Below are 15936 nucleotides of genomic sequence, written 5' to 3'. Positions count from 1 at the left end.
CTTCTGCAGACTGAAATAATTCAATCAAAGGATTATCTTCTTGGTTTCCACCCAGGCTGTGTTTCTGTCTGAATGAGCTGACACATCGACAGGGAGTTTGGAGCTAAAAACACAGAAACTTTAGAACATATCTACTTGGATGATCATCAAAATTATTATTATTATTATTATTATCCTGTATCTCCTTCTGTATGTAAGTGTTAAGCCTATAAAGCCGAAATATAGAGATAAACATAAGCATTTTTTGTTTTACCTTTTTTTTTTTGACATTGACTGACATTTTTTAACCTTAAGTGTTGTCGTAAAAATTACAACATGGGGCCTTACGGGGTTAGGTATTAAAGCTGTAACAGATCTGTAAATGATAAAGAATGGCTGATCTAATAATGTAATGATCTAATCTTCATGTATAAATGAAGAACCTACACTTTAAGATTTCAACTGCCTGATGAGTTTTATTGAATTCGAGGCGTCAACCTCCAGTGTTGAAAAATGAAGCCGATGAAGAAGTGTAAAACTCTGCTCGTTCATTGAGTATATATGAGGCCAGCAGCAGAAGCACCGGGAATCACATAAACACCCCAATGAAAAATGTCTTTGCTAAAAACTAAAAAGCTTGAGGCTTGAGACTCGCCTATTTGTCCGTTTCTAGGTTGTTCAAAAGTTAGTTGGAGACAGCACTTGCAACCATGGCAACCAATATGGCAAGCTGATTCACATTTTTTATCTGTTACTAGATACACCACAGATTCTTTCATTAGGACTCTGTTTCTATAATGCTAAAGCTACTTTCCCTACATTTTAAAAATTTCCAAAGGTGTCTATTCACCGGTCTGGGCTTCTTTGTCTAATTAATAGCTCTTCTGATGAAGATCTCTCTGTTCTGAATATCAACCACAAAGCTTTTCTGAAAATGATTCACTTTTTTTTTTTTTTTTACATTTAGAACCTCCAAACTCTTTATCCTCCAAAAGCGTCAACGTTTTCAGGAGTCTGATGATTCACCTTTTTCCCCAGGTCATTCTTCTTTCTTCTCTCTCTCACCTTTTGAATCAGTCACTATAACTATTTTTTATTTAAAAATTCTAGGAACAGTTTTTTTCAGTTTTTCAGGTTTCTATGGTATATTCTGGACAAAAATAAATGAAATACAAAGGCTGTACATGCTCCTACTGATTTTAACAATAAAAGGCGCTCAAAGAAAAACATGATTAGCTGTATCAATGAGGCTGTAAGAGAATAAGAATATATGTTAATGTTTGTGCCCAGTGGAGCAGAAAGAACAAAAGAGCAGCTCCTGGATGTGACTTGCAGACGCAGATCTCCTTATTCACACGACATTATAGTTTGTCTTCTCCATGGTGGGAAAATCTGGTGGTGGAAGAAATGAAAGTGACGCCTGACATCTCCCTTTGAGTCAATCTACGGGTCAGACTGAACCCTGAAAGTGACAGCTCGGATCAGGTGTAGAGGTCGAACCTGAGACGTCCTTACCTGTCAGAGAGGGGGGGGGCGGGGGGCACCACTGCACGCACACACACTGACAGGCGGGCGTTTGTATTGACTGATGGTCTGCCGATAGATTCTGTCAACAGGCCGATCTAAAGTGGAGAGACACGTCTCTGAGCTCTGACATCTTTAGAGGTCTGTCTCTCAAAAGATGTTTCCTACCGGAGAGTCCATGAGCGAGATAACAGAAGCTGAGCTGTTCATTACAGCAAATATCCACAGCCATCAGATTACTTACTTACTCTATTGTGAGACTATTTGTGTTTGTTTAGTTTTATATGCGGTAGCTCAGTCTGTAAAGATGGGTGTTGGAAACTGGAGGGTCGCCCAAGAGGGGTCAGATCACTTCCTGAGCACTGCTGAGGTAGCCTTGAGCAAGGCCATGATTATGAGTGAGTTATCCTGTCGTGTTCAGAGTAAGGTATATTTTCAGCAGGTCAGTTTCTTTAGTTCAACACCCATCTGTCTAAATTACACAAATAATACTGCAGCAGCTAATCTGTAATGTTTTAATCCTTACTGATGGCGAGTGACAGCAGCTCAGTCTCCGCTCAGCTCCACTCTGCTCACCTCATTTCCACACTTCAGTGGAAGCTTGACCTCCTCACGGTCATTCATCATGCTTTAATTGAATCCCAACCATTCACGTACTATGGTGACACGATGATTGTAATTGTCACAAATAATTTGTCGCTTTGTATTGTTGATGTCAGTTTGATAATTTGAATTTGTCAGAGGTCTCTGTGTGTTAGCACTTGGCTAATGAGACTGATCAACCGTGGGGGGGGGGAAAGTGTGCATTTTATTTTGAAAAAGTAGGATAAAAAGAAAGCAGGTCCTCACAAACGTGAGCTTTTTACTTATAGTTTTTAATGAAAACCTTTGTAAATAGTAGTATAACTTTTTCATATTTGTAGATAGTACAATAATTCAGTCCTTTAGGCTTTATTCCTGTTTGGAGTGGGCGAATAATGTTGACACGCTCCTTCTTCATCCCGGAGTACAGAAACTGTCAGATGGGATGCGCATGCGCAATTGCTGCGCTCTCACAAGCACACACACAAACACACATCTCCGTCAATGTGAGCAGGTGAGTGTTGGAAATATCATCCGGGAAAGCGTGAATTTAAAAGGAGTTAAACCCCCATATAACAGAGATCGACACTTTTACAAACTGCTTCTGTTGGAAAGTTTGGATCGGATTTACAGTTCGTTTCTTGATACTTTGCGCTCACCAACAAACAGAGGCTCTCGTTCAATTCTGTGGATTACATCTGGGAAGATATCTTGTGAATATAACACAACTGTGAATGTCAAAACACGCGTGTTAAAAGCCCATAAAGAGGAGCAACAGCGAGCCAGGTAAACCAAACGTCTCCAGATTTACGCGTGTTCCTCCTGCTTATAAACAAAACCCTCTAACTTTGAGCTTCTCAGAAATAAACATCTGATCGACTTTTACGCTTTTTGGCAGAAGTTTACACCATGAACCAAACGGCTGGAGCCACAAATGCGTATCGCAGATGTTCCAAGGGGGGAAAGGTAAGAAAAGACTTGTCCAAAGAAGTTTCGCTTCTCATTGCACGCTCTGATTAGTTACATGAAGTCTTTGGTCAACGTGGAAGACATACTGGACATTTGCAATCTATGGAAAAGCGGATTGAGAGATTGTCTTAAACATATTGGGGTTTTTACGCATCTGTGGGCTCTGCAGATGCAGTGCTGTGCATCTGTTGGCCGAAATGATCATTCATAAGCAAATGACGAAAGTGATTTTTTCCCCCTTTTCAAACTCAAAGGAATAAAATCTTTTGACAAAACAGGTGCCAAACAAGGTTTAACTCTTTCGTGGCCGATTTGAACAACGATTCCAGCTTTGAAGTTATCCAGATTGGGGGAGCAATCAAAATGAATGCAAAATTTGAATGTTTTTGCTAATTCTTTCCCCCCTCAAAGCAATTACACACTGCATGAAACATAAGGTCATATGGGTAATTTTCGGTTGTGGCTACTTTTCAAGTAACTGGAAGCTTTTGGGCAATATATTCCAGTGTGGGGTTTTGAAAAATGCTAATTTTGCAACTATTTCTCAGAAAACAATGAAAGCTGTGGATACGCTGGTGCTCAAACTTGCATTTTGTTCCATACTATTGTACTTTCCTGCTCGCATCTCTCCATCCATAAATGGCAATTCATTTGATCCACGGTCTGTTCCAATATGATGACACTGTTCAGCACTGTTTTAGCAAGCCTGTGACCCATATTACACTACTGCTGCTGCTGCTGCTGTGTGGACGTGTAGTCAACAGGGAGGAGATGGGGAGAGGAAAGGAGGGGAGGGGTGTGAGGCTGACAGTGTGAGAGTAGAGGTGGGATGAAAGGGAGGACGGGGGAGAAAGGCTGGAGAATGTGGGAGGAAAAAAAAAGATACAGTCTATCCAGTGAAACCATTCGAGGAGAAGCTGAGGCCTCTGGTGTGTGTGTTTGAGTGTGTGTGTGTGTGTATGTGTGTGTGTGGGGGGGGGGGGGGGGGGGGGCTGCCGTCGATCCCAACACATCTGGCTCTGTCAACAAGCCCGATCAGCAGAGATGAAGTATGAGAGCTTATTTATCCCCAGCGGCTCCGACACTGTGAATGTCCTCTGCACATTTTCTGCTGTTTACTAATATGGATTTTTCAGCCACAAATATTTGAAGAGGAAGTGCATCGACTGAAGAGGAGCTTGTTCCCTCATTGAGCTGTTTATAATGATCTGCTAAATGAGTCCTGAAAAGCGTGGACAGGAATTAAAACAAACTGTTTCGCTGTGTGGGTTTGCACTTCTGTTTAAATGTGATACCGTTTTCTTCTCAGTGTGACGTGACATCCGGAGACTTGACTAAACGACTCTTATTAAAGGAAGCTCTTGTCATCGGGTCTGTCCTCAGGACCCACCACGCAACTCCTTCATTAAGAAATGTAGCAATCCAGAGCCAATCAGATTTGTAATGAACCTCAGGTGAAACAAAACATGTGACTCAACAAAAAAAAAAGTTTAAAAAAAGCACCTCTTAAGACTTTTTTTTTGGACCAACTTTTTATTTATTTTCAAAAAATAAATAAAGAAGGAGAGACTGACAACACAACCTGCAAACTTGAAGACTTTATAGCCCCCCCTCCCCTCCCCTTCCATGGGTCTTATTTAATATACATAGATGTGTTTTCAGGAAGCCTAAAAAATAAAGACAGCTCAAATTAACAATAATAATAAGAGGACAAACTTCTGAGACCCCCCACGTGTTGATAACTACAGATTTGAAGCACGTAGCAGATTTGCAAAATGCTCCTCGTACGGAGTCTATAGTCCTCATTGCTGCGGCCGTGGGTTCGAGTCCGACCTTGGCCCTTTGCTGAACGCCGTCAGCCACTTTCCCCAACATTTCCTGTCTCTCTTCAGATGTCTAATTATGGTAGAAATGGACCAAAAACATAATAACCCCCCCCCCAGAAACAAACGAATGACACAACATGAGGTGATGGTGACAATTTTAGAAGATGGCTAAATGTAATGAATAAAGTAAGTTGAAAAGAAAGTGAGAGAGCAGAACGTGTGAAGAAAAACAGCACGGTGACCTATGTTAGCTCCTCCGACAGGCCTGTAAGGTTTTTACATGAGACATAAAGCTAGTGATCTGCTGCCACAGACCCCACAGCTTATTTTAGACGCTGTTGACTTGCAGCTGCTCCGCTTCGTATCTGTGTTTGTGTGTCGCTGATATGATTGTGTATCCGTTAATATTTTCCGTTATGTTCTCTCACTCACTGCTTGTTCTAATTCTGCGGGGGGGTGGGGGGGTTTATCTCCCCTTAAACATCCACAGTGAGAGAGGAAAAAATAGATTCAGAGTGAACACCTCTCCAGTCTCCAGACAGCTCCGTCTGTTTCATTGTCAGTCCCCTCGGCCACTTTGAGCCGCCAGCAGGATTTGTCTACCATTTCAAACTGTTTTGGTTCTGTTATTTGTTCCCGTCCTAAGCTTCAGTGCTGCAGAGAGCTTCTCTTTGATGACTCCTCTGTCTCTCTGTGGAGTTTCTATTTTCAGTCATGTTGACAGTCCAAACACCGCAGAGACTTATCATCAGCGATTAATGGCACTCTGATTACAGGAGGTCTGAATGTGTTGTGCAGGCCTCCCTGCAGGATGAGCTCCACATGGTCATGGTCATCAGCTCCTGACAGTCTGTGACAGGTTTTTAAACCCCTGAAATAAAAATAGAGAAAGTATGTGTTGGGCTGTGAGATTATTTAAGGATATATACAAATTCCATGTGTTGTGATTTCGGCAGTTCCTTGCATTTTAAATGAAAACTGACTGCGAAAAGAGACCTAAGCGATGTTACCAGTTGTCATTCAGTCGTGTATTTTTGGCGTTCCCGAAGCTTACCAGGTAGATGGAGTGCAGCGTTAAAGGGCTTTTAAATGCAGAGAGATGTTCCAGTTATCTGTAACACCAACAGTGCTGTCCGTCTTATCACAGATCAGCAGCTTTTTCACGGCTCAGGTTAAATATGAGACACAGTTTGTCCACTGACTGCAGCCTACAAAGACCAGCATGCAGTGCAGCGAGATCCTTGATCTTCTTCTGAGAACCTTTTTACTCCCTGCTGTGCTCATCTTTTTGGAACATTATCACTCCGTCTAACTGCACATATACACTCCAGGGAGGTCATTCCTGTCTGGGGTCCGACATCAAAGGCCTTCTGAGAAACGTAGATATTAGCCGTTGTAGAGATAAGGTGATTTATCGTGACGTGTCCTTCTATGAGCTTGCTCTTTTATGTGAACCGTTTTCTTCGTATGACACCACATGATCCTCTCAGAGTGACATTTATCTGGGATGGTTTCTGTTTGGGAAGGATTTAAAAAAAAAAAAAATTTCTGGTGTTTGTTTGATGAAGACATCACTGTAGGAAAGTTGCACTGTGATTGAAGTGAAACCATCATTTTCAGCAATCTGCATGAGTAAAAAGTTCAACGTCATAATAATAATGTTTAATACTTCGTGCAACCATCACTATACGTCATGTAAAATAGTCTGCATATGGTTAAGTATAATTACAATGAATCATTTCCGTACAACACAGATAGCTATAACAATCATAGAGTGCAGCCTCGGTCAATTTGTCGGATTTATTAAAAGCCAAAATGATAAACCGAATAAAGAGCGATTGGGGAGTACTTATTGCTGAGCTGGGTGAAATGATTTGGTTCACTATAAAAGAGCTGGAAATCTGCTCACTGGCTTGAAATCAACACAATGTACTGGTGCCCTAATGAAAGGATAAGACACCCCTCATCTAATTCTGCCCATACTAAGTTATATAACCGCAAACAAAACTGCATCGTCACCTTCAACAGACAGAGGCTCCATTTCTGGAAGCTAACCAGGTGGTAGCAATGTTGATGCTACTCCTCCTACCACATGGTCCTCATCAGTTTTCTCCAGTTTTCTACACTGATGGGCAGCCAGAGCCAGGACTTCACTGGGGCTGTCGAGTGGGAGCTTCCCTTCACTGGTGTTCTGTCTGATTTGTCCCACGACACCTCAGGAAGGCTGGACAGTGAGTCCCCTTCGACTCCATGCCAGCTCTCACCGCCCACACGCAGAACTTCTGTATCTGCTTCAGCACATGGCCATCACAGCCCGACACGGCGCCACACACCACCTCAGACAGACACTGGGAGAGTTGTCCTCCCACAGTGATCTAAATGAAAGATGAAGACAACATTTGATCTCGGAATATCTTGAAAATAAGCCAATATCTGTCAGAACAGCGAAGCCACATCTGTTAATTAACAAGTCAGTGTAGCCTGACTGTGACACTGTTTGATGAGAGTCGTTTGTTTAAAGTGAAAATACCCCAAACTGTCTGGTTTGAATCTTCTCGTGTCAATACTCTCTTCTTTTGTGAAGCGCTGTCATGAACACCTTAACACTTGGATGAATGACGACTACGATGATGATGATGATGATGATGATGATGGTTTTGTTAATAATGACTATATTGTAAACGGTTTTGATGCTGATTAGAACGCTCAGGAACAGCTGTCTTCGCCTCAGTGCTCTGCCTGTTAGCATCTGTGCGTCTGATCGGACTTAAAGCTGCTCGTCTGCTCTTACTGACATTGTTTCCTTTTTTTCCAGATCCTTCCTTGTGTTGTACTCACTCTCTGATGAACGGCCCTTTGGATAAATGCGTCCGCGTAACGAACTTGAACTCCATGTAAACTGCTTACTACCTTTACGACTGCTTCAAAAGAAGAGACGTTGCGACTTGTTCAGTCAGTATGATGCATATAATGTGAACATCTTATCGAAAAACATTTCCCTCCAGAAAATAATCTGCACAGTTGTAATGAATGAACAACTTGTACTCATTTAAGCACTGATTACTTTTGTATGGATTACTGTCAGGGTCTGGTTTTCCTTTAAATCTCTGTGATGCATTCAGTGAGAGACTGGCACATTGTGTTTGAATCTCACACCAGGAAGATTACATGTTAACACCTGCTGAATAACTTAAGAGTATAGAAGAATTAATGCTTTGGAAAAGGCAACTCCAAAATCTACACTGCTGCCTCTCAGGAGATTTTCAAAACTCTTCTCAAACACCAGCTGTTCTTCAGTTCAGTTCTTCTTATTTTTGTCCCCTATTACTACTAAGTGTCCTCGTGTTTCTTGAAAGGCACTATATAAATCCAAGATATTATACTGTTTACATTCAAAGTATCCCACTCATAAAAAGACAGATAGTGACCTGAGGGAATCCCAAACCTCTCCTTTTTTTTAAAATTTTGCCATATTGCATCAAAACAAAAAAAGCAGCAAAACAATATATTTTTTGTTTGTTTTAAATATCTGAAGCTCAGTATACTCTCCCTTTGTTCTCTGACGTCTCTTCAATTTCAACTGGTCACATTTCTTTAATGGTTCTTTTGCACACCCGAAAGAGGAGGGGGAAATGTTGAGTTGCAACTTAGCCAAGATGAAAAAAATGGTGTGTTTACAAGACAGCCACTAGAGGGCAGTGTGGTACTAGAATACTAATACTTGTTTGGCAGGCATGCTCTGTCTTTGTGGGACATTTTTTTTTCAGTATCATATTTGCAGCAGTGATTTCTTGTTTTAAACTCAACCTCGTGCAACCATCTTGCAATCTTAACATCTCGATTCTAAAAAGATTAGACTTTATTTTCCCCCCTTCTATTAATGAATCCGGTCTTTCGTCGCTTTGTATGATTCCCATTGCTTTGATTAAGATTTATTCCAAACTCTTTTTCTTTTGTCTCGTCACGGTCACAGCGGGCTGCTCTGATTATCTCGGCCCTTGACAGCCCTGTAGTCCTGCGTACGCACACTAAATCCCAATTAGCTCAACCAGTTTCCCCACCATTTGCAACTTTGCTCATCTCTGCATCTGCAAAGCCCAGAAAAAATCCCCCCCGACTCTCCTAAATTATATAGTTCCATAATGAGAATATTAAAGTTTAATTTGTCGGAGACACAGACAAAAAACACAAGTAAATTGATGCTCCCATGCTATGAATATTTATAAGTGGCTGCTGCCCAAATATAAATTGATCATTGACTGAATGTGTCAGCTGAAAGAATTGCACTTTTGCTTTGTTAAATAAATTCCCTGAGGTTGTTCTTTATCTGTTTTATTATGACATGGCTTTGTGCGTGTTTTTCGGTCTAAGACTCATTTATTCTGCTGTTAATGAGCTTACATTAGAATAAAAATCACTAATTCACACACGTTACATCTAAAAGGATATATCAAGCAGCATAGGAGCGAAGCTGAGAGGTCTTTGGATTGAGGGTTGACTTCTTAATTACCACAGCTTTGTTGGCCAATAGCAGCCTGAACGTGCCAAGTATTGATCCTGCTCTCATTACACTGTGGGCCCATTGTAATGCACGCTTATCACTCCGACTCCCTCACTGGAGTCTATGGAAATGAACATTGATTTTCTCTCTTCTTTCTTTTTTTTTTTCTTCTTTTTTGTACACTTTGTAAAATGGCAGATTGCCTATCTTGATCATCTCTGCACTTAAAATCTCTGAACTCCCGCTCATTAGCGCCAGTAATCTTTAACTCATGCTGATGACTCTGTAGGACCGAGCCCCGACATCAATCACACTGCAACCATTACCACACGTGTCAGAACTCTCATCCTTACTTTAAGTAGAAAGAGGCACTTGTGGATGAATAAACAGTCTCATGTAAAAGATACCAAAAAATATTCTTTTTTTTTTTTGTGGGGGGAATGATCAAAACACAGCTTCTACAGCGTAGTCACAGTATAAAAAAAATAGACTATGGCTGATTCTGTGCAAAACATACCAAACATGCACACCATGAACTCATCACAGCAAATAATTCAACTTAACTGTGCTCCAATGTGAGAACATGTGTGATGAAAATCTTACAGTATACTGTGCGTCTCCAGAGGGACTCTCATCACTTTGACAATAAGAACAGTCGTTTAATCTTCAATGTTTATGTAACCTGCGCGAAGGTTGTTGTACTGTTGTCAATGCAACCAATTAGCCCGAAGTGACGCTGCGAGAGTCCTTTCTTTAAATGCATGTTTATGACCCAATGTGGGAGGAAAGCTGTTTAAAGTGGTGCACCCAGCCTGGTCTGCGTTGCTACGGGACGAATTATCGTTCCACATCAGGTCGTGTGCGATGGGTGATGGTGGAGGCTCCCGAGCGATCGTGATGTGGCGTGTCTCAGTATTATATACGAGTACACCCATCCCATCCGCCTTACTCAGCGAATTTCGGAGAACTTAAAACTTATCAGTTGGGGCACATTGGGCTCAGTTGGTAGAGTCTGTGACCCCCTCAACTAAAAGGTTGGGGATTCGATCCCCAGCTCTTGCAGCAACGGTCTGATGTGTCCTCAGGCCAGATACTTGTGTTCAGTGTTGTGTTGTAAATGTGCTTTGGATGTCAGAAGACTTGAAAAGTCTTATAGAGTATAAGCTCGTATCATACCTCAACCAAGAATAAATCTCTGAGGGTCTTGTTTGCTGTTGAAGGTCATATAAATGCATACGTACCTATTTCAGTTTATTTCATAACCCGCTAAAAACTCCTCAGCGGAGCTTTATGATGAGTAAGGGTGCTTGAAAACATATTGGCAGAGGATTTATACTTCCTTGCCTTCCACCTCCGCCTTCAGCATATCTGTAGCTTCGCAGTGCTTCATCTTTGCGTCCACGAGCGTTGTGATCAAGACCGTCTTTGCTTTGTGTCTGGTAAAAAAAACAAAACAAATCCACCTTGCCCCTCTCTGTGTATTTGCATGAGAACTTGTTTAGAGAGCACACAATGAAATTGCATTCAGAGCCAAGTCTGAGAGGTCTATCCCTGAGGAATGAATAATGCAACACACACACACAGAACAGATTTCCTCACTTTTTACACCAGTAGGTCGAATGTTTATTTTGTTAACTGTGTTGCAGAAAGCTAATTCTGCTGTCGTGGCATTTCCGTACCCGCCGGTTTGTGGAGTGAATCATTAGGTAATGCAGTCGTGCTCCTCCACCTGCAGGCACTCACACAAAGGGAATCCTTCAGGAAACAGGACCTTAAACAACACTATGTTAGCTTTGAAATAACGTGCACATACAACAGAAGGCCTATACCTGCACATGTCTGGAGTCGAAATGCTCCGTTTGTGTAACTTGCTGTAACTCTGTGTTTTCCCCGGGTTGATTGACACCTCGGGGAGTGTAATTGCACGAGTCACGGAGACCTCCCTCACCCTTTGAGTGAGTGGTTGGCTCGACAAAACGCTCAGGTCATGACAGCCCATCTGGTGGCATATCACAGGCAGTCAACAAGGCCCCGTGAGACTTATGGTAGCACAACAGAAAACAGCCGCTGATTTTTGCAGATAGAGCCATCTGATCCCGCACGTATCCACCGTGGAACAGGACTTAGTAGATATCTAAAGTGTCTCATCTCCCTGTATCTAAAGCATGTGTTGCTGTCAGAGCATGTACTGTAAAGGAAGATACAGGTATGAGTGTCAAACACAGTGTGAACAAGTGAACGAGTATACCAGTGTTAATCGATTTTGTTTTAAGCCCCAGCTGAAAGAAAAGTGCTGTTTTATTCTTCACAAGCACTGTTTGCTATCACAAACAAACCCGCAATTCGACCCGATTTCATAAAAGCTGGGAAGTTGTGTAAATAAGAACAGAATGTCAACACATTGAACAGCCATGTTTGATTTCCACACAGACATCATGACAACTGTTGCAACTGAGAAATGTCATTGTTTGTTGAAAATGTTTGCCGTAGAGACGGCTAAAAACTGGTGAAGACAATTAAAATGATTAGTCGTGGCTTGAGCTGTTGCTAATGGTGGTTTAGCTTGTTGCATGGTGTTCTTAAGATACAGTTCCTCCAGTGTACTGATTCATATAACACTGGTGGCGACCTATTGAATCAATGCTGAGTTAGTTTTGGATAGCAGCTAAAAGGTAAAACTATAATCTAATGATCACACTGCCGGTAATTGTTGGAAGTGTCGCTTTAACCAGTACACATCTCTAGGCTCGGAGCATGGATGGCACAAAACAAGAGCTTAGACTCAGAGACGTCAGCCATTACTTTCTGAAGACTGGTTGTGAAGCCTGACGGGGGCCGTAGCCATTTTGGAAAAGACATGTCCAATTAACTTTTGATCAATCCAGAAACAGACAAATGGCTGGAGCATTTCTTATATCTCTTTGCAGGCGGCTACAACCAGAGGGGTAATACAATCGGAAAAAAATCCGCCATAGACCTTCCAGCGATTCTTTTGCTTTCACAGCCTCAAGTTCTGAAGTGGAAACTCCAAGAACTGCAGCTTTTTGCAATTCCAAATTGGCTTCATTTTTCAACACTGCAGGTTGCTGCTTGGTTGGTAGTCCGTATCCTGAAGGGGAAAAAAAAAAAAGGGAATCGGAACATTTCTAAATGCAAATGAGCACTCTAAACAAAGAGGTTTAAGTAGAGTGTCACGATCTGCTGACGTGCAGGAGCTAAACGCCCGAGTCCTGGTTGAAGTTTGCCCTCTGCTGGATTAAAGGTCCAATGATCTTCATTGCAACAACCACACAAGCAGAGTGGGGCATAATGAGGCATCTGAAATGCATTACATTAACAGTTTCCTAATGGCTGGAAAGAAATGAAAGGGTTTTTATTTATTTTTTATTATGAAGTGTTAAGGCTGTTGGACTTTTTATGCTTCAGTGAATTCCGCTTTCAAGAAGACAGTCTGGATTGGGGTGGCAAAAAAAACCAAAAAAACGAAAGCTGCAGTTTGCTTCCCTAAGCGGCCATTTAGCATCACCGTGCTCCCTGACAGAGTCACAGCAGGACTTTCCTTCCTCATCACGTAAACCAGCAGGACCGCTGTTACCTTAAATAAACTATAGCTTTATCCACCCCACCCCCTTCCCTTATTGCTTTAACTTCGGCATGAAAGGGAATTATCAATGAGAACAAAGATCCTTTGGGCTCTTGTTGGATATAGCGTTAGCGTGTTTGATCCTGCCGTCGGACTTGGCTGTGCGTTTGCTCAGATAGGTAAATCAAGATTAAAAAAAAGAACTCACACTGTTTAACCTCATCTATCTTTAACACACACAACAGCACTCGGGGTATAATTATGTGCAGTCGTACCTCTTCATTGGTTTGTTCAGCCTGTTTTCTCCGTCCTGCATGTTGCAGACAGTTATCAAAAGAAACATTTTATATAAAGTAAGCTTTCTACAATAGCAATAAAGGCTCAAATAAATGCATAAACTCACTCGTATTTCATTTCAAAAACTGACTGGATGTGTCTTTTGTATGAATAAGTAAGACTTGAGGAATACAGCATGGGACTTAATGACCTGTCAAAAGTGACAGTTACACATCGTGACAGATATTTCAAAATATTACTCCATCTTCCGGAAAGTGTCGCTCTTTAAACACATCAACATGTCATCATGTCAGTGTATTGCTGTCACTGAGAATAAGGAGTGAATGTGTATCCCAAGAAAGTTAAATAAAGTTGGAGAGCTGTATTTTCCAGAAGTAAGGGTTTTCAAGTGGACAGAAAATGAATCTATATATACTGGATATATGTTTTGTAAAGCGTTCTTCTGTAGCTGCAATGGTATAGAAGCGTTGAAGATCTTAGACTTGAACTGAGCAAATCCTTCTGTCGTAGTTCTGACCACTCAAGTAATCCTGGTGGTGCTATAATAAATGCTGATGTAGCATGTAGAGAATCAAGAGCCAGTCTTAAGTGGACACCAAAGGAACTGCAGTTTTTTGCATTGGCTTCACTTTTCACCACCATCGGCTGCCGCTTGGTCCAGAACATGCTTTGCTGGTATTCTCAGATAGTCATACTAGAAATGTTACAACAATCATACTTTTTTTTTTTTTATATGAACTTTGGAAAACTCAGCTCTGGACATTTTCAGACAGTTATATGGAGCTTGTAGACTAAAAAGCTGTCAGTATAATGTTTTTAATGGTCCAGTTCAACTGATTTGAAAATGTGCTTTATGATGTACTGTATCTCAAATAGCAGAACAATGTAAGTTCCATGTGTGGGTGGACTTCTCCTCTAACCTTTAAGTTTGGCAGTTTAATCGCAGCATTTCTGCCCATGAGATCCATAACTGTGCCTTTTAGTTTATTAAGAGAAAGCACACTAAGGCCTTCCCAGGCTACAGTCTTCAGAGTGTGTGGGCTGAGGCTACTGAAAGTAATCCAGTGTGTCCAGCTACTACAGGGACATTTTATCTGAAACAAAAAGTCTTTGTTGCTTTTAAAAGGCCTTGTCTTTAGAATTAGGTAAATGTTTAATGTCTTGGCTTTGTAATTTCAAAAGAAAATCCATAAAGACTGCTTAAGAGACGTGGCATTTGGAGATCATTTGTGTTATTTCAATTGCTGGAGCTGATTGATTATTATTGATCGAAGTGACTTTTACAGTCTAGTATAGGCAGAAGAAATTAAACCATTGATATTGTTCTATTGAAGATTTTTCTGCTGTTTGGTTTGGAGTTCTGAGACTCTCAAGTGTCTTCTTAAAGGACCAGAAGGGCTCTTCACAAAACTGGAAGACCTTTCCACACTTACCCAATTACAGCAAACCATTTTTTGTTGATGCCATAATTCCTCCTCTTCCTCATTATCATCATAAGAGTGTTCCAGAGAATATCTAGGTCGTCAAATAATACACTTTATATCCTCATCCAAAGCTCAGCCTTCCAGCAGTAAGCTCTTGGAAGACCTTGTATTAGCTCCTGGTTCCTCATGCATGCCTCTGCACACTGACGTATACCAAACAACAAAGAAACCTTCTGGTCAAATCTTTTAATTAGAGCCACCTCACTTCATTTCAGCTGAAAGCATATTAGCTTTGTACAAGCTTTGAATATGATCAGCTGAAGCCTTGCATGTTGGGAACCCTCCAATTTTAAGGTATGGTGCACACCGAAGGGGCTTAGTTTTCTGGTTCAAATTAACGGAGCACCATTATGCTTCGGCTTTTGTTTCGAGGGGTGGTGCTCATTTTGGTGCATTTCTGGCTGGAGGCTGTTATAGATTGTTTTTGCCTAATCCTGCTATAATTGATGTGATAAAAAATAGCTCGAGCATTCAAACTTTTTTTTTTACACTTTAATACACATAAGGTCTGTAGCCTTGACATCACGTTATGTGCCTAAACGTTGGGTGTCTTTTTTTGTTTTTGTTTTTCACTGTAGGTTTCAGCCAATCTACGTTTTGTTAAACATCCCTGTAAGATACATTTTGTATCTCGAGTCAAAGCTGTTATATGATCTTTGGGTTGCACAGCTTAAAGGAGATATTACATGATATTTGAAGATCCTCCGAGAAATAACACCACAACACCAAGACGCATCAAAAGACTCTTTTTAGTCAACTGCATTTTTTTTTCTTCCAAAAACACTTAAGTGGGCAGTGATGTACATGTTTGGTACTTTATTAGATAAACTATCATTAGGAATTGTGTTCAAAGAGATTTGTTGTCAGCATATGTGCTTCAATTGGCACTTTAATAGTGCAGGGATTTTCATTACCCCCTTTAAAAGTGAATTGAAACCCCTTTGTATGTTCTGCACATAATCATTTGAACCTCAGCAGCCATTTAGCCCTATTTGGCCTGATTGCTTGGCACTCGGCTAGCTCGGCCCTGACTTTTATATATATATTGTTTTCTGAGCTCTGTCCTTGTCTGGCTGCAGTTCCAATCTGCAGCCTTTATTGAAATGTATAGCACAACCCTTCCACGGCACATTTTCATACAACCAGCCGAGGCGATTTTATTGACTTATTGCAAAAAGCAGGAGTATAACT

At 41.1% G+C, this 15936-nt stretch overlaps 1 protein-coding gene across 2 annotated transcripts in view; it reads left to right on the top strand.

Moving 5' to 3' along the window:
• Positions 1–2542: 2542 nt before the first annotated feature.
• Positions 2543–15936, top strand: part of dpp6a (dipeptidyl-peptidase 6a) — a 205729-nt gene continuing 192335 nt past the window's right edge. The window contains exons 1-2 of one of the 2 annotated variants that reach the window (XM_079360889.1): positions 2543–2871; positions 2987–3051. In XM_079360889.1, the coding sequence (XP_079217015.1) occupies positions 2995–3051 (57 nt within the window). In that variant the 5' untranslated portion in view covers positions 2543–2871; positions 2987–2994. Of the gene's footprint in view, positions 2872–2983; positions 3052–15936 lie in introns of both variants that reach the window. The other variant, XM_079360888.1, reaches the window with a different exon arrangement.

The sequence above is a fragment of the Symphodus melops genome (genome assembly GCF_947650265.1).
Source record: "Symphodus melops genome assembly, chromosome: 14".
Lineage (NCBI taxonomy): Eukaryota > Metazoa > Chordata > Actinopteri > Labriformes > Labridae > Symphodus > Symphodus melops.
The sequence above is the reverse complement of the archived record's forward strand: the minus strand, read 5'-3'. Positions and strand labels throughout refer to the sequence as shown.